General features: G+C 49.3%; 4 protein-coding genes across 13 annotated transcripts in view; 3 read left to right on the top strand and 1 right to left on the bottom strand.

Moving 5' to 3' along the window:
• Tspear (thrombospondin type laminin G domain and EAR repeats) overlaps positions 1 to 21,534 on the bottom strand; it is a 205,471-nt gene that overhangs the window by 80,033 nt on the left and 103,904 nt on the right. The gene's annotated exons all lie outside the window — the stretch shown is intronic.
• Positions 3,001 to 3,678, top strand: LOC147002678 (uncharacterized). Of its 2 annotated transcripts, none has more exons than XM_085842942.1 (2): positions 3,001 to 3,106; positions 3,152 to 3,678. In XM_085842942.1, exons 1-2 carry the CDS (start codon positions 3,001 to 3,003, stop codon positions 3,676 to 3,678), a joined length of 633 nt encoding a protein of 210 aa, XP_085699068.1. The 2 variants fall into 2 exon arrangements, with proteins under 2 accessions (XP_085699068.1, XP_085699069.1); XM_085842943.1 differs by having other exon boundaries at positions 3,001 to 3,318; positions 3,418 to 3,678.
• Positions 8,823 to 9,518, top strand: LOC147002677 (uncharacterized). 5 transcript variants are annotated; one of them, XM_085842924.1, is made up of 2 exons: positions 8,823 to 8,921; positions 8,970 to 9,518. In XM_085842924.1, the coding sequence occupies exons 1-2, from the start codon at positions 8,823 to 8,825 to the stop codon at positions 9,516 to 9,518; spliced, it is 648 nt and encodes a 215-aa protein (XP_085699050.1). The 5 variants fall into 5 exon arrangements, with proteins under 5 accessions (XP_085699050.1, XP_085699054.1, XP_085699053.1 ...); XM_085842928.1 differs by having other exon boundaries at positions 8,823 to 9,155; positions 9,258 to 9,518; XM_085842927.1 differs by having other exon boundaries at positions 8,823 to 9,172; positions 9,248 to 9,518.
• Positions 14,420 to 15,115, top strand: LOC147002676 (uncharacterized). 5 transcript variants are annotated; one of them, XM_085842929.1, is made up of 2 exons: positions 14,420 to 14,518; positions 14,567 to 15,115. In XM_085842929.1, exons 1-2 carry the CDS (start codon positions 14,420 to 14,422, stop codon positions 15,113 to 15,115), a joined length of 648 nt encoding a protein of 215 aa, XP_085699055.1. The 5 variants fall into 5 exon arrangements, with proteins under 5 accessions (XP_085699055.1, XP_085699059.1, XP_085699058.1 ...); XM_085842933.1 differs by having other exon boundaries at positions 14,420 to 14,752; positions 14,855 to 15,115; XM_085842932.1 differs by having other exon boundaries at positions 14,420 to 14,769; positions 14,845 to 15,115.

Here is a 21,534-nt window from a genome sequence, read left to right as displayed (position 1 = left end):
TGGCTTCACTCAGGGCTTCAGCCTATCACACGAGGGAAGCGGGAATGGAACAGCTCTCTTCCTGGTTCCAGGAAACACAAGGACATTCTTGTATCCATTCCCTCTGGTTTCCCCTCTATCCTTCCTGACCCATCAGATGGAACAATGGAGTTGTTAGTATACAGGCAATCCCACAGGCCTGTTCTCAATCCCACTGGCTTGCTCTCGGGAAACCAGCAGCTGCTGATGTCATCACCTGCAGTGTGTTATGGGATAAAAGAGCCCCAAGCCACCTCAGATCTTGCCCTCCTCTCTTCCCCTCCTCCTTCCTATCCCACTCCCATCCCCTCCTTCCCCCACACCTCCCCTTCCCCCTCCTGTCCCCTTCCCCCTCCCCCTCCCCCTCCCCTTCCATTCCCTCTTCCATCCCCTATCTTCCCCCTTCCCTTTCCATTCTCCCTACCTCCCCCTTCCCTTCTCCTCCCATCCCCTCTCTTCTTCCTGCCTCTTCCCTCCCCTCTTCCTTCCCTCCCCTCTCCCTCACCCTTACCCTCCCATCCTCTCCTCTGCCCTTCCCCTCTCCTCCCTCCCCTTACCCTCCCTCCACTTTCTCCCACTTTTCTCTCTTTATCCCCTCTCTCTCTGTCTCCCTGTCTGCTTTTCCCTGTCACTATTGCTCTCCCAACCCTGAGTTTGCTCTTCCCTCCCCCCAGTAAACCTCTTACACCAGATCTGTTGAGTGATATGATTGCTTGGCAGCCACACCTTGGCATGGGCTGCCAAAGGTAAACCCTTCACTGTGCTTTTATCCCATCAGGCATTGCTTACATTCAAGCAGGTTTCCGTCTTAAGTTTTACTACTGGGAACAGACACCATGACCAAGGCAACACTTATAAGGACACCATTTAATTGGGGCTGGCTTAAAGGTTCAGAGGTTCAGTCCATTTTCATCAAGGTGGGAGCATGGCAACATCCAGGCAGGCATGTCGCAGGAGGGGCTGAGAGTTCTACATCTTCATCTGAAGGCTGCTAGGAGAAGACTGACTTCTAGGCAGCTAGGATGAGGGTCTTAAAGTCCATGCCCACAGTGACACACCTACTCCAACAAGGTCACACCTCCAAATAGTGCCACTCCCTGGGCTCAGCATATTCAGCATTACACAGGTCAGAGTAAGATGCCTGATAAAGCCAACCACTTGAGTGTGAACTCATTATGCGGGTGTAGGAATTGGTAGCACGGCCTTAGGAAGAGGACCTGGACAACACAGACTTAGAGTCATGGCCTTGGGACACATGGGCACTTTGTCACCTCAGAGTCCCTTTCCCCCACAATCTATGGACTGCAGAAAAGCTGCTCTATGAAAAGAGACAAGAAGACACAATGCCTGGCTGGGACACACTCACAGCCTAGCCTGTGTCACCCATGGGAGACACCACAGTATATGTGTCACAGACAGAAACCAGAGTTGAACACCTATATTTCTCAAAATGGAGCCAGGAGTGGGAAACCATGTGTCTTGTCTGGGGACATGCACATTAGTAATTTGTGAAGGCACATGAATATTCTCACCTCTTAATGTACTTCCCAGAGAAATAGCTGGGGACTCTCCCTAAGCTTTCTTGTGGAATTAATGACACTGGCACCCCTACCCCACCCCCAGCATAGTTGGAATTCATAAATTCAACAAAAAAAGTTTTATAGTCCCACACTGCCTCCCAGGAAGTTCTCCAACTCAGTAAAGCTAAGGAGAGCTGGCAAGAGGCAGCAACATCTGGCCAACCCCTAACATGCTCCCCATTCTATTAGATGGGGATCGCATCTTGGTTCTGCGATCTTGTCTGATTGCATCCCTTCATGGGTGCTCAGGGCTTCCTGTCACCCGAGGATGCCAATAATAATGTCCTACAATGACAATGTCACTGAACAACAACAGACGTCCAACAGCCCAAGAAATCTCCCTCCCGGGACCAGAATCTCTGATCTGCCTCTCTCTGCTAATACCTGACAGTTTTCTGTGATGACTGAGAAGATTGAAACACTGGGGACATGGCATGGGACACAACTCTGGGTGTGTGAGTGTGCAGGCACAGTCCTGTCCCCCACTCTCTTCTAAGCCCAGGCCACAAAAGTCTTCATTCTGAACATTCTTCATGACACATGGAGACTGTCACACACAAGATGGTCATGGACGGAGACTCCTACAGAGCACACTGCCAGATAAACTACAGTTAGCACAGGTATCAGCAGAGAGAGGCAGGCAGTGCATCTTGGAAGCCAATCCAGCCCTATAGCAACAGGCCTAGCTGTGTGCCGTGTACAGACACTCGGGAAACAATCTGACATGAGGTTTCAAAAGCTAGCTAGCTGGACAATGAACACTCAGGAGGCTGCCGCTCACAGATTCACAGGTCTCCAAAGTGGTTTTGCTTGAAGGTTTTCCAGACAGGGTTTCACTACATAACCAAGACTGGCCTCAACCTTGAGACCTGCCTGCCTCAGCCTTGCTGGTTCTCATACCACACTGACTTCTGAGGAGACCTTACACTGTCACACCTCAGACTCCTCCTTTTTCATCTCCCTTATAGCCAAGAGCAGAGGATGGTGCCTCCAGCTGGACACAAATGCTGTGCCAACCAGATTCAACCAGTGGCTGGCATCATGCACACTAACAGAGGTGGATCTGTGAGCTACCATGCTTTCGACCTTTTTTGCTTTCTCCCAGAAGCCAGGCCTCAGCTTCCCACAGACAATTTACCTGGAAAGAAGCCACCAGCAATCCTGCTGCCACCTTCACATGCTCAGAGCTGAGTTCTTCCCTGTCAACCCCAGACCTGCAAGGAAGCCTTGCTTGTGTGGAGAGGAAGAGGAACTTCCCACAATGCACCTGATACAAAACAGGAAGAGATGCATCTCCCTCTGGGAAAACAGAGGCTGGAGGAGGATAAAAGGCCATCAGCCCAGTACATCCCACACTCACTCCCACACTCACACACGCTCAACTTCCAATCCAGCCCTCACCATGGCCGCCTCCACCATGTCTGTCTGCTCTGACGCTCGCACCAACTCCTCCTGGCAGGTGGATGACTGCCCAGAGAGCTGCTGTGAGCCCTGCTGCTGTGCCCCCAGCTGCTGCCAGCCAAGCTGCTGTGTCCCCAGCTGCTGTGCCCCAGCCCCCTGCCTGACCCTCATCTGCACCCCTGTGAGCTGTGTGTCCAGCCCCTGCTGCCAATCTTCCTGCTGCACACCATCATGCTGCCAGCAGTCTAGCTGCCAGCCAGCTTGCTGCACCTGCTCCCCATGCCAGCAGCCCTGCTGTGTGACCCTCTGCTGCAAGCCTGTCTGCTGCACACCCATCTGCTCTGGATCATGCTGCCAGCAGTCTAGCTGCCAGTCCTCATGCTGTCAATCCCCTTGCTGTGTGCCTGTCTGCTGCAAGCCTGTCTGCTGCACACCCATCTGCTCTGGCTCCTCCTCCTGCTGCCAGCCCTCCTGCTGTGCTCCTGTGTGCTGCAAGCCCTGCTCCAGCCTGTCCCTGCTGTGTCGCCCAGTGTGCAGACCTGCCTGCTGTGTGCCCACCTCCTCCTGCTGTGCCTCCTCCTGCCAGCCCAGCTGCTGTGGCCCAACCTCCAGTGTGTCCCTGCTCTGCCGCCCTGCCTGCTCCAGACAGGCTTGCTGTGGACAGAAGTCCAGCTGCTGAGGGCCAGGACCCACTAAGGCAGCAGGGCACAGAACCACACCTCCATCAGCCTGTGGTTGCTACTCATGGAGGCACAGCTCAGAAGAAAGATGTATACAGTCTGAAGAGAAACATGAGTGTAGCTCGACCCCTTAGAAGGCCCAGCAGGTTCCTCCTCTACCAGGTCACAGGAGAGCTGGCTTCCTCTTCCCTCCCTGTCTGGATGACCCTGCATCTGTGGTCAGCTGTACTACTCTCGACCAATGCGCATTAATAAAACTTCTTCTGATCGATTATGTCTCCATAGTGACTGCCATCCTCTTCCACTATCTCTGTATCTTCAGCTGTGAGGCGTGGAGTCTTTAAACAGACCCACAGCTTCTGTCCCCTTGTTCCATGCTCTGATACTGGGATCTGGGTTCTACCGCCTCTGGGTCTGGGCCAGGACTTTCCTGTCTTGGGGTTCACGGGGTGACTGTGATAAATCCTCTGAGGGGTTTCATTGTGAGAACGAGGCTTACCTTGGAGAGGAGGTAGGGCCTGCCCTTGTCCTGAGACCCTGGGAGAGACTCAGGGTGGTATCTTCACAGGAATTCAGGACTGAGGGCAGCTGCTGTGCAGATCCTGCCACCTCATCTGGGTGCTTTCCCAGTCCCTGTCACCAACAAGGTAGGAGTAGAGCCTTGAGATTCCTTGACCTCGCCCACAGGATGACGGAAGCAGAATGGAAGGTGCACAGCCTAGGAACATTCTAGCAACTGCAGGCAGCTCATATGAAGGGAAATCGCCTGCTCCAGCCATAGCCCACAGATGAGGGTCACAGGATCCCATTTCTAGAGAGCACAAGGTCCCTTCTCAGGTGACAACCTCCCAGCAGTGGTAAAGAATAATGACAGCTTTAACATCTACCAGTCCTGTTGGAGGTTTCTTGGCCAATTGTGTCCTCCTCCTCTGCTTTGTTTGAATACACATGACTGATCAGACTTGGGAATGAGCCTGACCCTCACCCTCCTGTATACTTCCCAGTTTTGATCAAAAATTTGGAGAAGGAGGAAAGGTCCAACCCGGATAAGGAGTTCAGCAGAGAACCCGGTGAGCAGATTGCATCAAATAGAATTAAGTGTGTCAGGCCTTGAAGACAGGCCTTTCAAAATACCACCTTCAGACAAAATAAAGGGGAGAAATTGGAAAGAGCGTAGGAGCTCTTTGGGACACAGTCAATCATCGGTGTCCGCACCACAGGCACCCCTGAAGGGGAAGAGAGTAAAGCTCAGAGCACAGCAAATCTATACAGTGATATTCCAGAAACTTCAGTAGCAAAGATATGGACAGCCAGAGAAGACCCAACACCTCAGGAACCTGAAATGGATACAACAAAGCCCTCACCACCGCACATCGTCTGCAAAAGAGAGACGCGTCAAGTCCCATTTGATACCAACCCCGCTACATCAGCTGCAGACTCCTGCCCAGGACTCTGCAGCCCGGTGCGTGTGGAATGGTGTACTGAAGCAATGGAAGAGAATAACTGCCAGCCAAAAGTCCTAAGCCCAGCAAGGCTTCAGAATCCAAGAAGAAACAAAGACCTTCCCCAATAAACAGAAATAAATTCATGGCCATGATATCAACCTTACCAAAAGGGATAAAGGGGGTCTTATTACCCAGAAACAACACAAAGGCAGTGTCCATTGGGGTTTGCATATGAGAGTATGAGAAAATCAGGATACCAGAGAGAAATAGAAATGAATGAAATCTTTGATGGTTTGTAAATAAATACTTGGCCCAAGGACTGGCACTATTAAGAGGTATGGTCTAACTGGCATAGATGTGGCCTGTTTGGAATAGGTGTGGATTTGTTGGAGTGTGCATGGCCTTGTTGAAGTAGGTATGTCACTTTGGGCATGACTTTAAGACCCTCATATTAGCTGCCTGGAAGCCTGTTTTCTGCCAGCAGCCTTCAGATGAAGATGGAGAACTCTCAGCTCCTCCATCATGCCTACCTGGATGCTGCCATGTTACCACCTTCATGAAAATGAACTGAACATCTGAACCTGTAAGCCAGCCCAAATTAAATGTTCTTCTTATAAGCATTGCCTTGGTCTTTTCACAGCGAAAAACCCTAACTAAGACGAAATATTGACAATTCTATAAGCCATTAACTGCACAGAGGAAAGAGAGAGGAAGGAAAGAAACAAGGAGCACAGAACAACTAGAAGAAAAGCAGGAAGAGAACAGGCATGAGTCCGCACCTTCATCAATGACTCTGAATGTGATCAGTCTTAATTTGTCAAGTAAAAGACAGATCAGCTAAATGGGATTAAAAAAACAAAGAACAAAACAAAACAAAACACCAAGAGCCAATAGCATACCACCCTCAAGAAATTCACAGCACCTGAACTCTGCCCAGGCTGAGAGCCTTAAGAAGGGGATAAAAGTGGCTTTGTGAGATGGAACTTGAAGACAGGTAGGGGTGCTTACACTTACATCAAAAGAATTAAGACCAGCAGAAAGAAGAGACAAACCTGTAACTATAAAATGACCTAGGGGTAAGTGCATCCCGAAGGTACATGACTACTACCCTATAGCCACCCAGTGATGGTTGTCCAACCTCACAAAGCAAGCATCCTCCAACCAAAAGTGTGATAGAACCTGATAATAAGCTACTGTGCTGTGCAGCAGCCACCCTGGCAGTGAGTGGTGCAGGCAAAAATCTACAAAACCTGAGTATTTAGAACAGCAGAGGAAGGGAATTGACAGACATCTCCAGAATATTCCAGGACTTGGCAGAAATCCCCAGCACATTCCATGAGCCACAGCATACACATTCTTTCCATTGGAACATGGAACTCTCTCTACCTAGCATACTCCAGATCAGAGGGTACAAAACAGGCCTTAACAAACTAGAAACCACCAAAATCACACGCTTGTCTTTTCTGATCCCAGTGTGCATCTGAAAGCATCTGCAAGTGAAACTCAGGAATGACAAAGTGCTTGGAGACGGAGCAGCACGTTTTATCTTGATGATTCACAGAGTAGCAGGCTTCCTTACACCACCTTCATATACACTTGGCTTTGGTGAGCCCCCCATCCCCTGCCCCCACCGCTCCTTGTCCACTTAAACCATCCCACCTCTGGATTATCCTTCTCCCTGTTTATAACATGTCCAGCTCCCCCCACCTCTGCCTGATTGCCTCCCCACCCCACAACCCCTTCCTAGTTTCCCATGCTCCTTCATACACACTCAGTCCCTCGGAAGGGCACACATGTCAACATAAGAAGTTATAGTTCAGGCCGGGCGTGGTGGCACACGCCTTTAATCCCAGCACTCGGGAGGCAGAGGCAGGCGGATTTCTGAGTTCGAGGCCAGCCTGGTCTACAAAGTGAGTGCCAGGACAGCCAGGGCTATACAGAGAAACCCTGTCTCGAAAAACCAAAAAAAAAAAAAAAAAAAAAAAAAAAGAAGTTATAGTTCGTTATGAGAGACAATTCTTATATGAACATTTGTCTTTCTGAGCCTGTGTGGACTCACTCAATATGACGTTTTTCCAGTTCCTTTAGTTTCATTCAGTTTCATGTCCCACTTATTTATGGCTGAGTAAAATTCCACCGTGTATAAGTACACTTTATTATTAATGACTTGGTGGAGTTTAGGATGAGTCTATTTCCTTCCGATTGTGAATAGAGCATCTGTGAGTATAGATGTGTCAAAACAATATGCTCCAGCGGTGGGATTGCTCAGTGGGTAGAGGTGCTTAGGTGAGTGTCTGGCAGACTGAGTCTGAGCCCCAGGTCCTAATAAATGGCAGGAGAGAATTGACCCCAAAGAATTGTCCTCTAACTGCTACATGAACAGTTATACACACATTAAATTATACACACACTTATACACAATACACTTACACATACACACAGACTTATAAACATATGCACATATACTCTTTACACATGTGCACGTACACACACACACACACACACACACACACACACACACACACACAAATGAATGACAGAGTTCTTGGAGGCCCATTCCCGGTCCAAGGGATAGAAATAGCCCTGAAGTCTGGCCAAGGCTATACACAGACTCACAAGGCTGAGCTCTTCTTGCTGCCCACGGACCTCTGCCAAGGATTTGGTGATATGTTCAAATGAGACTGTAAGAATATTTTTAGCAGAGCTGCTCACTGTAGCACAGAGGTGAAAGCAGACCGAGTCCCCATCAACTCACAGAGCTGAAATGTGGCACAGCTATATTAGAAAACATTATTTAGCCATAAAGAACGAACTCCTAACACAGCCATGACTGGATAAATATGGAGATGTGATGTTCAATGGCTCAAGCAGTGTGCCAAACAGGACACCATTCCACAGGTCACTGGCAGAGGTCCAGAGGGGTCATGGGCCTTGGCTATCACAACACTATAGCATACCTCTGGGCCCGGATGCTGAAGACACTGGTCACACATGAACTTGTGTGGAGAAGTCAATGGGACAGAGGTTATGTGAGAAACTGCAGCATGTATATGAGGCAGAAAGCCCACACTGTGTGGCACAGAAGCCCTACTCAGTGCAGCAAATGCTGATCTCTGCTCACATGTTACTGTGAAGGCAACTCTGTCTATTGCTGTCTGGGGCACCACTGAATCAAGGCTTCTGACAATACTAAGGATACTGGAGAGCAAAAGCTATGAGTGGGATGCTCTTGCAACACAGCTGTTTCTGGATGCAGGACAGATAAGTCTGTGATGGGGCCATCACCTCTCTCCTAGCCTCAGGCAGGCTGGACCACCCCTTGAAGGACTACAGGACTTGAGGACACAATAGTCTAAGCGCTCAGCATCATCACCAGGTACCCTGGCAGGCACCACCAGACAGGGGGCACAGGGTCAGCCCAGGAAGTCTGTGCTTTCCCTCCAGATGTGTTTATTGCTGGAGCAACCAGCCCAACAGGAGTTAATGACTGAGCCCTGCAGAGCATCCTCCAGACTGAATAACAAGGAAATGAAAGTGTGAAGAGCCTCCTGCAGCAAAACATGCCTGGAGGATAAAAGCCCAGAGCCCAGAGCACCTCACACACACACACACACACACACACACACAAACACACACAATAGCTCAACACTCACACAGTCACTCAACACACACACTCCCAACTCCCTGTCAATCCTGCCATGGCTGCCTCCACCATGTCTGTCTGCTCTGATGCTCTCACCAACTCCTCCTGGCAGGTGGATGACTGCCCAGAGAGCTGCTGTGAGCCCTGCTGCTGTGCCCCCACCTGCTGCCAGCCCAGCTGCTGCCAGCCAAGCTGCTGCCAGCCCAGCTGCTGTGCCCCAGCCCCCTGCCTGACCCTCGTCTGCACCCCAGTGAGCTGTGTGTCCAGTCCCTGCTGCCAATCTTCCTGCTGCACACCCTCATGCTGCCAGCAGTCTAGCTGCCAGCCAGCTTGCTGCACCTGCTCCCCATGCCAGCAGCCCTGCTGTGTGACCCTCTGCTGCAAGCCTGTCTGCTGCACACCCATCTGCTCTGGATCATGCTGCCAGCAGTCTAGCTGCCAGTCCTCATGCTGTCAATCCCCTTGCTGTGTGCCTGTCTGCTGCTGCAAGCCTGTCTGCTGCACACCCATCTGCTCTGGCTCCTCCTCCTGCTGCCAGCCCTCCTGCTGTGCTCCTGTGTGCTGCAAGCCCTGCTCCAGCCTGTCCCTGCTGTGTCGCCCAGTGTGCAGACCTGCCTGCTGTGTGCCCACCTCCTCCTGTTGTGCCTCCTCCTGCCAGCCCAGCTGCTGTGGCCCAACCTCCAGTGTGTCCCTGCTCTGCCGCCCTGCCTGCTCCAGACAGGCTTGCTGTGGACAGAAGTCCAGCTGCTGAGGGCCAGGAACCACTAAGGTAGCAGGGCACAGAACCACACCTCCATCAGCCTGTGGTTGCTACTCATGGAGGCACAGCTCAGAAGAAAGATGTATACAGTCTGAAGAGAAACCTGAGTGTAGCTCGACCCCTTAGAAGGCCCAGCAGGTTCCTCCTCTACCAGGTCACAGGAGAGCTGGCTTCCTCTTCCCTCCCTGTCTGGATGACCCTGCATCTGTGGTCAGCTGTACTACTCTCGACCAATGCGCATTAATAAAACGTCTTCTGATCATTATGTCTCCATAGTGACTCCATCCTCTTCCACTATCTCTGTACCTTCAGCTGTGAGGCGTGGAGTCTTTAAACAGACCCACAGCTTCTGTCCCCTTGTTCCATGCTCTGATACTGGGATCTGGGTTCTACCGCCTCTGGGTCTGGGCCAGGACTTTCCTGTCTTGGGGTTCACGGGGTGACTCTGATAAATCCTCTGAGGGGTTTCATTGTGAGAACGAGGCTTACCTTGGAGAGGAGGGTAGGGCCTGCCCTCGTCCTGAGACCCTGGGAGAGACTCAGGGTGGTATCTTCACAGGAATTCAGGACTGAGGGCAGCTGCTGTGCAGATCCTGCCACCTCATCTGGGTGCTGTCCCAGTCCCTGTCACCAACAAGGTAGGAGGAGAGTCTTGAGATTCCTAACCTCGCCCACAGGCTGACGGAAGCACAATGGAAGATGCACAGCCTAGGAACATTCTAGCAACTGCAGGCAGCTCATATGAAGGAAATCGCCTGCTCCAGCCATAGCCCACAGATCAGGGTCACAGGATCCCATTTCTAGAGAGCACAAGGTCCCTTCTCAGGTGACAACCTCCCAGCAGTGGTAAAAAATAATGACAGCTTTAACAACTACCAGTCCTGTTGGAGGTTTCTTGGCCAATTGTGTCCTCCTCCTCTGCTTTGTTTGAATACACATGGCTGATCAGACTTGGGAATGAGCCTGACCCTCACCCTCCTGTATACTTCCCAGTTCTGATCAAAAATTTGGAGAAGGAGGAAAGGTCCAACCCGGATAAGGAGTTCAGCAGAGAACCCGGTGAGCAGATTGCATCAAATAGAATTAAGTGTGTCAGGCCTTGAAGACAGGCCTTTCAAAATACCACCTTCAGACAAAATAAAGGGGAGAAATTGGAAAGAGCGTAGGAGCTCTTTGGGACACAGTCAATCATCAGTGTCCGCACCACAGGCACCCCTGAAGGAGAAGAGAGTAAGCTCAGAGCACAGCAAATCTATACAGTGATATTCCAGAAACTTCCTTAGCAAAGATATGGACAGCCAGAGAAGATCCAACACCTCAGGAACCTGAAATGGATACAACAAAGCCCTCACCACCGCACATCGTCTGCAAAAGAGAGACGCGTCAAGTCCCATTTGATACCAACCCCGCTATATCAGCTGCAGACTCCTGCCCAGGAGTCTGCAGCCCGGTGCATGTGGAATGGTGTACTGAAGCTCTGGAAGAAAATAACTGCCAGCCAAAAGTCCTAAGCCCAGCAAGGCTTCAGAATCCAAGAAGAAACAAAGACCTTCCCCAGTAAACAGAAATAAATTCATGGCCGTGATACCAACCATACCAAAAGGGATAAAGGGGGTCTTATTAGCCAGAAACAACATAAAGGCAGTGACCATTGGGGTTTGCATATGAGAGTATGAGAATACCAGAGGGAAATAGAAATGAATGAAATCTGTGATGGTTAGTAAATAAATGCTTGGCCCAAGGACTGGCACTATTAAGAGGTATGGTCTTACTGGCATAGATGTGGCCTGTTTGGAATAGGTGTGGATTTGTTAGAGTGTGCATGGCCTTGTTGAAGTAGGTATGTCACTGTGGGCATGACTTTAAGACCCTCATATTAGCTGCCTGGAAGCCTGTCTTCTGCCAGCAGCCTTCAGATGAAGATGTAGAACTCTCAGCTCCTCCTCCACCATGCCTACCTGGATGCTGCCATGTTGCCACCTTCATGAAAATGAACTGAACCTCTGAACCTGTAAGCCAGCCCAAATTAAATGTTGTTCTTATAAGCATTGCCTTGGTCTTTTCACAGCGAAAAACCCTAACTAAGACGAAATATTGACAATTCTATAAGCCATTAACTGCACAGAGGAAAGAGAGAGGAAGGAAAGAAACAAAGAGCACAGAACAACTAGAAGAAAAGCAGGAAGAGGACAGGCATGAGTCCACACCTTCATCAATGACTCTGAATGTGATCAGTCTTAATTTGTCAACTAAAAGACAGATCAGCTGAATGGGATTTAAAAAAAAAAAAAAACAAGAGCCAATAGCATACCACCCTCAAGAAATTCACAGCACCTGAACTCTGCCCAGGCTGAGAGCCTTAAGAAGGGGATAAAAGTGGCTTTGTGAGATGGAACTTGAAGACAGGTAGGGGTGCTTACACTTACATCAAAAGAATTAAGACCAGCAGAAAGAAGAGACAAACCTGTAACTATAAAATGACCTAGGGGTAAGTGTATCACGAAGGTACATGACTACTACCCTATAGCCACCCAGTGGTGGTTGTCCACCTCACAAAGCAAGCATCCTCCAACCAAAAGTGTGATAGAACCTGATAATAAGCTACTGTGCTGTGCAGCAGCCACCCTGGCAGTGAGTGGTGCAGGCAAAAATCTACAAAACCTGAGTATTTAGAACAGCAGAGGAAGGGAATTGACAGACATCTCCAGAATATTCCAGGACTTGGCAGACATCTCCAGCACATTCCATCAGCCACAGCATACACATTCTTTCCATTGGAACATGGAACTCTCTCTACCTAGCATACTCCAGATCAGAGGGTACAAAACAGGCCTTAACAAACTAGAAAACACCGAAATCACACGCTTGTCTTTTTTGATCCCAGTGTGCATCTGAAAGCATCTGCAAGTGAAACTCAGGAATGACAAAGTGCTTGGAGACGGAGCAGCACGTTTTATCTTGATGATTCACAGAGTAGCAGGCTTCCTTACACCACCTTCATATACACTTGGCTTTGGTGAGCCCCCCATCCCCTGCCCCCACCGCTCCTTGTCCACTTAAACCATCCCACCTCTGGATTATCCTTCTCCCTCTTTATAACATGTCCAGCTCCCCCCACCTCTGCCTGATTGCCTCCCCACCCAACAACCCATTCCTAGTTTCCCATGCTCCTTCATACACTCTCAGTCCCACGGAAGGGCACACAGGTAAACATAAGAAGTTATAGTTCGTTATGAGAGACAATTTTTATATGAACATTTGTCTTTCTGAGCCTGTGTGGACTCACTCAATATGACATTTTTCCAGTTCCTTTAGTTTCATTCAGTTTCATGTCCCACTTATTTATGGCTGAGTAAAATTCCACCATGTATAAGTAAAGTTTATTATTAATGACTTTGTGGAGTTTAGGATGAGTCAATTTCCTTCCGATTGTGAATAGAGCATCTGTGAGTATAGATGTGTCAAAACAATATGCTCCAGCGGTGGGATTGCTCAGTGGGTAGAGGTGCTTAGGTGAGTGTCTGGCAGACTGAGTCTGAGCCCCAGGTCCTAATAAATGGCAGGAGAGAATTGACCCCAAAGAATTGTCCTCTAACTGCTACATGAACAGTTATACACACATTAAATTATACACACACTTATACACAATACACTTACACATACACACAGACTTATAAACATATGCACATATACTCTTTACACATGTGCACGTACACACACACACACACACACACACATGAATGACAGAGTTCTTGGAGGCCCATTCCCGGTCCAAGGGATAGAAATAGCCCTGAAGTCTGGCCAAGGCTATACACAGACTCACAAGGCTGAGCTCTTCTTGCTGCCCACCAACCTCTGCCAAGGATTGGTGATATGTTCAAATGAGACTGTAAGAATATTTTTAGCAGAGCTGCTCACTTAGCACAGAGGTGAAAGCACACCGAATCCCCATCAACCCACAGAGCTGAAATGTGGCACAGCCATATTAGAAAACATTATTTAGCCATAAAGAACGAACTCCTAACACAGCCATGACTGGATAAATATGGAGATGTGATGTTCAATGGCTCAAGCAGTGTGCCAAACAGGACACCACTCCACAGGTCACTGGGAGAGGTCCAGAGGGGTCATGAGCTGTGGCTATCACAACACTATAGCATACCTCTGGGCCCGGATGCTGAAGACACTGGTCACACATGAACTTGTGTGGAGAAGTCAATGGGACAGAGGTTATGTGAGAAACTGCAGCATGTATATGAGGCAGAAAGCCCACACTGTGTGGCACAGAAGCCCTACTCAGTGCAGCAAATGCTGATCTCTACTCACTTGTTACTGTGAAGGCACCTCTGTCTATTGCTGTCTGGGGCACCACTGAATCAAGGCTTCTGACAATACTAAGGATACTGGAGAGCAAAAGCTATGAGTGGGATGCTCTTGCAACACAGCTGTTTCTGGATGCAGGACAGATAAGTCTGTGATGGGGCCAATCACCTCTCTCCTAGCCTCAGGCAGGCTGGACCACCCCTTGAAGGACTACAGGACTTGAGGACACAATAGTCTAAGCGCTCAGCATCATCACCAGGTACCCTGGCAGGCACCACCAGACACGGGGCACAGGGTCAGCCCAGGAAGTCTGTGCTTTCCTTCCAGATGTGTTTATTGCTGGAGCAACCAGCCCAACAGGAGTTAATGACTGAGCCCTGCAGAGCATCCTCCAGACTGAATAACAAGGAAATGAAAGTGTGAAGAGCCTCCTGCAGCAAAACATGCCTGGAGGATAAAAGCCCAGAGCCCAGAGCACCTCACACACACACACACACAAACACACACACTCGCTCAACACTCACACAGTCACTCAACACACATACTCCCAACTCCCTGTCAATCCTGCCATGGCTGCCTCCACCATGTCCGTCTGCTCTGATGCTCTCACCAACTCCTCCTGGCAGGTGGATGACTGCCCAGAGAGCTGCTGTGAGCCCTGCTGCTGTGCCCCCACATGCTGCCAGCCCAGCTGCTGCCAGCCAAGCTGCTGCCAGCCCAGCTGCTGTGCCCCAGCGCCCTGCCTGACCCTTGTCTGCACCCCAGTGAGCTGTGTGTCCAGTCCCTGCTGCCAATCTTCCTGCTGCACACCCTCATGCTGCCAGCAGTCTAGCTGCCAGCCAGCTTGCTGCACCCGCTCCCCATGCCAGCAGCCCTGCTGTGTGACCCTCTGCTGCAAGCCTGTCTGCTGCACACCCATCTGCTCTGGATCATGCTGCCAGCAGTCTAGCTGCCAGTCCTCATGCTGTCAATCCCCTTGCTGTGTGCCTGTCTGCTGCTGCAAGCCTGTCTGCTGCACACCCATCTGCTCTGGCTCCTCCTCCTGCTGCCAGCCCTCCTGCTGTGCTCCTGTGTGCTGCAAGCCCTGCTCCAGCCTGTCCCTGCTGTGTTGCCCAGTGTGCAGACCTGCCTGCTGTGTGCCCACCTCCTCCTGTTGTGCCTCCTCCTGCCAGCCCAGCTGCTGTGGCCCAACCTCCAGTGTGTCCCTGCTCTGCCGCCCTGCCTGCTCCAGACAGGCTTGCTGTGGACAGAAGTCCAGCTGCTGAGGGCCAGGACCCACTAAGGCAGCAGGGCACAGAACCACACCTCCATCAGCCTGTGGTTGCTACTCATGGTGGCACAGCTCAGAAGAAAGATGTATACAGTCTGAAGAGAAACCTGAGTGTAGCTCGACCCCTTAGAAGGCCCAGCAGTTTCCTCCTCTACCAGGTCACAGGAGAGCTGGCTTCCTCTTCCCTCCCTGTCTGGATGACCCTACATCTGTGGTCAGCTGTACTACTCTCGACCAATGCGCATTAATAAAACTTCTTCTGATCGATTATGTCTCCATAGTGACTGCCATCCTCTTACACTATCTCTGTATCTTCAGCTGTGAGGCGTGGAGTCTTTAAACAGACCCACAGCTTCTGTCCCCTTGTTCCATGCTCTGATACTGGGATCTGGGTTCTACCGCCTCTGGGTCTGAGCCAGGACTTTCCTGTCTTGGGGTTCACGGGGTGACTCTGATAAATCCTCGTAAAGGGTTTCATTGTGAGAAAGAGGAATATCTTGGAGAGGAGGGTAGGGCATGCCCTTGTCCTGAAACCCTGGGAGAAACTCAGGGTGGTATCTTCACAGGAATTCAGAACTGAGGGCAGCTGCTGTGCAGATCCTGCCACCTCATCTGGGTGCTGTCCCAGTCCTTGTCACCAACAAGGTAGGAGTAGAGCCTTGAGAACCTTGACCTCGCCCACAGGATGACAGAAGCAGAATGGAAGGTGCACAGCCTAGGAACATTCTAGCAACTGCAGGCAGCTCATATGAAGGAAATCGCCTGCTCCAGCCATAGCCCACAGATCAGGGTCACAGGATCCCATTTCTAGAGAGCACAAGGTCCCTTCTCAGGTGAAAACCTCCCAGCAGTGGTAAAGAATAATGACAGCTTTAACATCTACCAGTCCTTTTGGAGGTTTCCTGGCCAATTGTCTCCTCCTCCTCTGCTTTGTTTGAATACACATGGCTGATCAGACTTGGGAATGAGCCTGACCCTCAACCTCCTGTGTACTTCCCAGTTCTGATCAAAAATTTGGAGAAGGAGGAAAGGTCCAACCCGGATAAGGAGTTCAGCAGAGAACCCGGTGAGCAGATTACATCAAATAGAATTAAGTGTGTCAGGCCTTGAAGACAGGCCTTTCAAAATACCACCTTCAGACAAAAATAAAGGGGAGAAATTGGAAAGAGTGTAGGAGCTCTTTGGGACACACTCAATCATCAGTGTCCGCACCACAGGCACCCCTGAAGGGGAAGAGAGTAAAGTTCAGAGCACAGCAAATCTATACAGTGATATTCCAGAAACTTCCTTAGCAAAGATATGGACAGCCAGAGATGATCCAACACCTCAGGAACCTGAAATAGATACAACAAAGCCCTCACCACCGCACATCGTCTGCAAAAGCGAGACGCATCAAGTCCCATTTGATACCAACCCCGCTATATCAGCTGCAGACTCCTGCCCAGGACTCTGCAGCCCGGTGCGTGTGGAATGGTGTACTGAAGCAATGGAAGAGAATAACTGCCAGCCAAAAGTCCTAAGCCCAGCAAGGCTTCAGAATCCAAGAAGAAACAAAGACCTTCCCCAGTAAACAGAAATAAATTCATGGCCTTGATACCAACCATACCAAAAGGGATAAAGGGGGTCTTATTAGCCAGAAACAACATAAAGGCAGTGACCATTGGGGTTTGCATATGAGAGTATGAGAATACCAGAGGGAAATAGAAATGAATGAAATCTGTGATGGTTAGTAAATAAATGCTTGGCCCAAGGACTGGCACTATTAAGAGGTATGGTCTAACTGGCATAGATGTGGCCTGTTTGGAATAGGTGTGGATTTGTTGGAGTGTGCATGGCCTTGTTGAAGTAGGTATGTCACTGTGGGCATGACTTTAAGACCCTCATATTAGCTGCCTGGAAGCCTGTCTTCTGCCAGCAGCCTTCAGATGAAGATGTAGAACTCTCAGCTCCTCCTCCACCATGCCTACCTGGATGCTGCCATGTTGCCACCTTCATGAAAATGAACTGAACCTGTAAGCCAGCCCAAATTAAATGTTGTTCTTATAAGCATTGCCTTGGTCTTTTCACAGCGAAAAACCCTAACTAAGACGAAATATTGACAATTCTATAAGCCATTAACTGCACAGAGGAAAGAGAGAGGAAGGAAAGAAACAAAGAGCACAGAACAACTAGAAGAAAAGCAGGAAGAGGACAGGCATGAGTCCACACCTTCATCAATGACTCTGAATGTGATCAGTCTTAATTTGTCAACTAAAAGACAGATCAGCTGAATGGGATTTAAAAAAAAAAAAAACAAGAGCCAATAGCATACCACCCTCAAGAAATTCACAGCACCTGAACTCTGCCCAGGCTGAGAGCCTTAAGAAGGGGATAAAAGTGGCTTTGTGAGATGGAACTTGAAGACAGGTAGGGGTGCTTACACTTACATCAAAAGAATTAAGACCAGCAGAAAGAAGAGACAAACCTGTAACTATAAAATGACCTAGTGGTAAGTGCATCACGAAGGTACATGACTACTACCCTATAGCCACCCAGTGGTGGTTGTCCACCTCACAAATCAAGCATCCTCCAACCAAAAGTGTGATAGAACCTGATAATAAGCTACTGTGCTGTGCAGCAGCCACCCTGGCAGTGAGTGGTGCAGGCAAAAATCTACAAAACCTGAGTATTTAGAACAGCAGAGGAAGGGAATTGACAGACATCTCCAGAATATTCCAGGACTTGGCAGAAATCCCCAGCACATTCCATGAGCCACAGCATACACATTCTTTCCATTGGAACATGGAACTCTCTCTACCTAGCATACTCCAGATCAGAGGGTACAAAACAGGCCTTAACAAACTAGAAACCACCAAAATCACACGCTTGTTTTTTCTGATCCCAGTGTGCATCTGAAAGCATCTGCAAGTGAAACTCAGGAATGACAAAGTGCTTGGAGATGGAGCAGCACGTTTTATCTTGATGATTCACAGAGTAGCAGGCTTCCTTACACCACCTTCATATACACTTGGCTTTGGTGAGCCCCCCATCCCCTGCCCCCACCGCTCCTTGTCCACTTAAACCATCCCACCTCTGGATTATCCTTCTCCCTCTTTATAACATGTCCAGCTCCCCCCACCTCTGCCTGATTGCCTCCCCACCCCACAACCCCTTCCTAGTTTCCCATGCTCCTTCATACACTCTCAGTCCCACGGAAGGGCACACATGTCAACATAAGAAGTTATAGTTCGTTATGAGAGACAATTCTTATATGAACATTTGTCTTTCTGAGCCTGTGTGGACTCACTCAATATGACGTTTTTCCAGTTCCTTTAGTTTCATTCAGTTTCATGTCCCACTTATTTATGGCTGAGTAAAATTCCACCGTGTATAAGTAAAATTTATTATTAATGACTTTGTGGACTTTAGGATGAGTCTATTTCCTTCCGATTGTGAATAGAGCATCTGTGAGTATAGATGTGTCAAAACAATATGCTCCAGCGGTGGGATTGCTCAGTGGGTAGAGGTGCTTAGGTGAGTGTCTGGCAGACTGAGTCTGAGCCCCAGGTCCTAATAAATGGCAGGAGAGAATTGACCCCAAAGAATTGTCCTCTAACTGCTACATGAACAGTTATACACACATGAAATTACACACACGCTTATACACAATACACTTACACATACACACAGATTTATAAACATATGCACATATACTCTTTACACATGTGCACGTACACACACACACACACACACACACACACACACACATGAATGACAGAGTTCTTGGAGGCCCATTCCCGGTCCAAGGGATAGTAATAGCCCTGAAGTCTGGCCAAGGCCATACACAGACTCACAAGGCTGAGCTCTTCTTGCTGCCCATGGACCTCTGCCAAGGATTGGTGATGTGTTCAAATGAGACTGTAAGAATATTTTTAGCAGAGCTGCTCACTGTAGCACAGAGGTGAAAGCAGACCGAGTCCCCATCAACTCACAGAGCTGAAATGTGGCACAGCCATATTAGAAAACATTATTTAGCCATAAAGAACGAACTCCTAACACAGCCATGACTGGATAAATATGGAGATGTGATGTTCAATGGCTCAAGCAGTGTGCCAAACAGGACACCACTCCACAGGTCACTGGCAGAGGTCCAGAGGGGTCATGGGCCTTGGCTGTCACAACACTATAGCATACCTCTGGGCCCGGATGCTGAAGACACTGGTCACACATGAACTTGTGTGGAGAAGTCAATGGGACAGAGGTTATGTGAGAAACTGCAGCATGTATATGTGTGGAAAGCGTGCAGCGTGCAGCGAGCAATCGCTGTGGAGAGCCGTGCGCTTGCCGCGAGCAATCACCATTATAAGATGGCGCTGGCCTCCGCTGTGACAAACTAGTAAACAAGCCTTGTGCGCAAGTGCGAGAGTGAACTCACTCCTAGTCACTGCCCATTCTCGGGGTGTAATAGTGGTGTGATGAGCGAGCAACAAATCAAGAGCTGTCACGTCACATCAGGTGCTGAAACGTCATGGCTGAGTGCTATATAACGGACTCCATTTTCTGGGGTCGAGATCTTCCTGAGAAGTAAGCAATAAAGCTTTGCCGCAGAAGATTCCGGTTGTCCTGAGTGTGTTCTTGCCGGCGGGGACAAAAGCTCGGGATAAGTGGCACCGAAGACCCGGGAACTTTATACCATCACACCGGCGCAAGGAAGATTCCTCGTTCGCGGGGCGGAATCAGAACTGCGGGACACTACAGCTCTGCAAGGTAAGTATAGTCTTGAAATTTCTCCAGAGTTAGATGCCCTTTTGATTGTTTGCACGGCGATCGCACTTTCCCTTTCAGTTTAGTTTTGCTTCCACCGCTGGAACTGCTGACTGGTTCCCAGTCGCAGTCAGGCTCGGACAGCACCTGGACAGTGCCTGGACAGTGATTAGTTTCAGTCACGGTCAGGACTGGATAGCGGCAGTATGGGAATTTCTCACTCTGTAGTAGTGGCGTTAAGGTCGGTCCTGAAGCAGTGTGGCCTAAAAATCGCCACTAAGAGTATAGAGGCATTTGTCAGGGAGGTAGACCGTGTGGCACCATGGTATGCTTGCTCAGGTTCGTTATCTGTCACTTCTTGGCATAAACTGAAAGGAGATCTAGTTAGGGAACAGCAGAACGGCAAACTTAAAGCAGGGGTCATGCCATTATGGAAATTGGTGAGATCGTGCTTAACAGATGAGGATTGTGAGCAAATGGTAGAAGCAGGGCAGAAGATTTTGGACGAAATTCAAGACAGTCTATCAGAGGCAGAGTGGGGAGAGAGATTGAAAGTTGGGATGAAACAAGGTGCACCGAAGAATTTAGGCCTTTCCACGGGCCTTGAGCCCGAGGAAAAGAGATATAAAGGAAAGAATGCATTGGGAGAGATTAGAAAAAGGGATGGAAAGGGAGAGAAGAAGAGAGAAAGAACTGGAGAGGCACATAAGGAAAGGAGCCTCTACCCGCCATTAGATGAGTTTAAGGCACTAGCTGTCAGTAGCTCAGAATTGGATAAGGAACTTAGCTCCTCTGAGGAGACAGACTTAGAGGAAGAAAGATACCAGCCAGATGAAAGACAAGTTAATCAGTTACAGAATAACATAAAGAAAGCAAAAGTAGCTAGAGACAAATGTCAAATCACTATGCGATCTTCAGATCCGCAACCTCTGGGTCCTAGTACACCTCCGCCCTACGTGCAGAGGTATCAATCAGACTCATTCATTTCAAAAGAGGAACAGAGAAAAGTGCAGCAAGCGTTCCCAGTCTTCGAAGGCGCAGAGGGTGGACGCGTTCATGCCCCAGTGGAGTATATACAGATTAAAGAATTAGCAGAGTCAGTTCGTAACTATGGAGTCAATGCCAACTTTACTGTAGCCCAAGTCGAAAGGCTTGCGACTCTGGCAATGACCCCTGGCGATTGGATGACCGTAGTAAAAGCCGCATCTCCTAACATGGGAATGTATTTAGAATGGAAAGCTTTGTGGCAAGACTCCTGCCAAGCACAGGCAAAGGCCAATGCCAATGTTGAAGGGGACCAAGGAACATGGACTTTTGAGTTGCTTACAGGTCAGGGACAACACGCTAATAACCAGACAAATTACCATTGGGGAGCTTATGCTCAGATCTCAGCTGCTGCAGTTAAGGCATGGAAGGCACTCTCTAAGAAGGGAGAGGCAAGTGGGCATTTGACCAAGATCACCCAGGGTGCACAGGAGTCATTCTCAGATTTTGTGGCTAGAATGACAGAAGCGGCAGGGAGAATTTTTGGGGATCCAGAAACAGCTATGCCTTTAATTGAACAGTTGATCTATGAACAGGCTACCCAGGAATGCAGGGCGGCTATTACACCTAGAAAGAGCAAGGGACTGCAGGATTGGTTAAAGGTTTGCCGTGAGCTTGGAGAGCCAC

This window comes from Mus caroli, unplaced genomic scaffold, assembly GCF_978045245.1.
Source record: "Mus caroli unplaced genomic scaffold, Mus_caroli_1 scaffold_9, whole genome shotgun sequence".
Classification (NCBI taxonomy): Eukaryota; Metazoa; Chordata; class Mammalia; order Rodentia; family Muridae; genus Mus; species Mus caroli.
This window is presented reverse-complemented; position numbering and strand designations above follow the sequence as displayed.